The sequence below is a fragment of the Microtus ochrogaster genome, unplaced genomic scaffold (assembly GCF_000317375.1).
Source record: "Microtus ochrogaster isolate Prairie Vole_2 unplaced genomic scaffold, MicOch1.0 UNK3, whole genome shotgun sequence".
Taxonomy (NCBI): domain Eukaryota; kingdom Metazoa; phylum Chordata; class Mammalia; order Rodentia; family Cricetidae; genus Microtus; species Microtus ochrogaster.
Genome location: NW_004949101.1, coordinates 18,715,212 through 18,717,288, shown reverse-complemented (window position 1 = coordinate 18,717,288; position 2,077 = coordinate 18,715,212). Strand labels below are relative to the sequence as shown.

Sequence of the window (2,077 nt, the reverse complement as noted above, 5' to 3'; positions counted from 1 at the left end):
AAAAAAAAAAAAAAAAAAAAATCTCGTGAAGGATGTGTGTCAAGGTTTCCACTGAGGCAAGATGGGAACATAGAAGACAAGGGTTTTTGGCGAGATGGGGCATGGGGGCACTTTCAATTCAAATGACTAAAAGTGAACAGGTACCTGTACAGAAATTCTGCACTCTGCACTAGGTATGAGACTAACAACATGCTTTTCCAATTTAACAGAAATACTAAGCCAAAATGGTGCTTGCTGCTTTATTCTGGGATTTTTGGCTCAGGGTCACTGGCAGGGCAGTGCTTCAGTACCATTCAAACTCTCAAGAACCAGGAGTCGGTGCAAAGCCACCTCTGAGCTGGGGGAGTGACAGGAAACAGGTTAAGCGCACGTGCACGGGGAACAGCCCGGCCCTGGGGGCAGACCAGCAGAGATCCGAGCCTCCCCCCGCCGCCCGGCCACTGTCCTGGCCCCAGGTCCCCACTCTGCCAGCCACCCCACTTCCCCCGCGACCTCTCCGCTCCGGCCTCGGCTCACGCGCTAGCCCAGGCTCAGGGGCGGAACCCCGGCGCTGCCCCTGCAAACGACGAAACATGTGGATCACCTTTCTTCAGAGTCGGCGGCCGTTTTTTTGCCAAGGGCCGGATTGGGGGGTTTTGAGAAAAGATTTTCAAAATCCATAACTCAGAAGGGAACCGTCCTTCTCCACGCCGAACAGTTACTGAGCAACCACCAGAGCTGGGACACAGGAACCTAGAGCCTCGCTCTGGCCCGCAGGCTCCGCCCTGCGCACGCGCACGCGCCACTTGGGCGCGCCTTCTCTCGATCCCGTGGCACCAGCGACCACCCGTACTACGCATGCGTAATCCTCACTAGGGCGCTTTCAGTGCCTGCACTGGCGCACGCGCAGTTCTCTATGCTGGTCTGGCCAGTGAGCATACCTCTTTCTGCAGCAGTCTAGTAGCATTTAAAAAAATAACAATCTTCAGGCTGATCTCTGTGAGTTCGAGGCCGGCCTGGTCTATAAGAGCTAATGCCAGGACAGCGAGGACAGCCAGGGCTGTTACACAGAGTAAACCCTGTCTCGAAAAACCAAAATAATAATAATACTAACAATAATAATAATCTTTAGGATTCTTTTTTACAAGATGTATTATTTTTATGTGTACGAGTGTGTGTGCGTGTGTACATGAGAGCAGGTGCCTGCGAAGACCCCAATGCAGGTTCTCTGCAAGAGCAAGATATTCTCCCAACTGCTGAGCTGTCTCTCCAGCTCTTTATTTTCTTTCAGGTGGTGAAAACCCACTGGCTGCAATCACACTGTTATTTGTAAGTACTTTTCAAATGCACATTTGACAGGTGTATAAACAAAACTAAATGCACGAAAAGGAACTTACACAATCTCTTTACAACAGTAAACACATAAATATATTTGAAGCAGGCAAGTTCATTAAAAAGTAATGAGTGTTAAGATTATTCAGAAGAGGGAGGGGGAAACAGCTGGTTGGGAAAGCTTGAAAGGGGTGAACTCAGTCTTGAGATAATTTTCAGAGAAAGGAATGAAACTGGAGTTAAATGTATGTCCCAAGGAGAACTGTAAAGGCAGAAAAATAGATCATGTCTGGTAACCAGGAAATTGTTCAATGGAAGTAAATAGAAGAAAGCAAAACTCAAACTCTGTTCTGGGTCAGGACAGAAAACCTGATTCTGGACAGACCGCGGTGGCACACCACGATCCCAGCACTCGGCAGGCAGAGACAGGCGGATCTCTGTGAGTTTTGCTGCCAGCCTGATAAACAGAGTGAGTTCCAGGAAGGCTCCAAACCTACAGAGAAACCCCGTCTTCAAAAACAAAAACAAAACAAAAACCAAGAAAAGAAAACCTGACTCTTGTGTAATTCAATTACCTTTTCATACACACACATGCACATATATATTTCAGAATTTGGTCTGGTAAGGGGCTCAGTGGGTGAAAGCACTTGCTGCCAAGCCTACACAATGGCCTGAGTTTCTTCTCTGGAACCCACAAGATTGAAAGAGAGAACCAACTCCCAAAAAGTTGTCATCTGACCACCACACACTTGCCAAAAAAGAAAAA

General features: G+C 47.9%; 1 protein-coding gene across 2 annotated transcripts in view; it reads right to left on the bottom strand.

Annotated features, from left to right (window-relative positions):
• Positions 1 to 780, bottom strand: part of Zc3h8 (zinc finger CCCH-type containing 8) — a 20,215-nt gene extending 19,435 nt beyond the window's left edge. For both annotated transcript variants that reach the window (XM_005365652.3, XM_026788515.1), the window contains exon 1: positions 584 to 780. In XM_005365652.3, the coding sequence (XP_005365709.1) occupies positions 584 to 660 (77 nt within the window). In that variant the 5' untranslated portion in view covers positions 661 to 780. The remainder of the gene's footprint in view (positions 1 to 583) is intronic.
• Between the last annotated feature and the right edge of the window lie 1,297 nt (positions 781 to 2,077).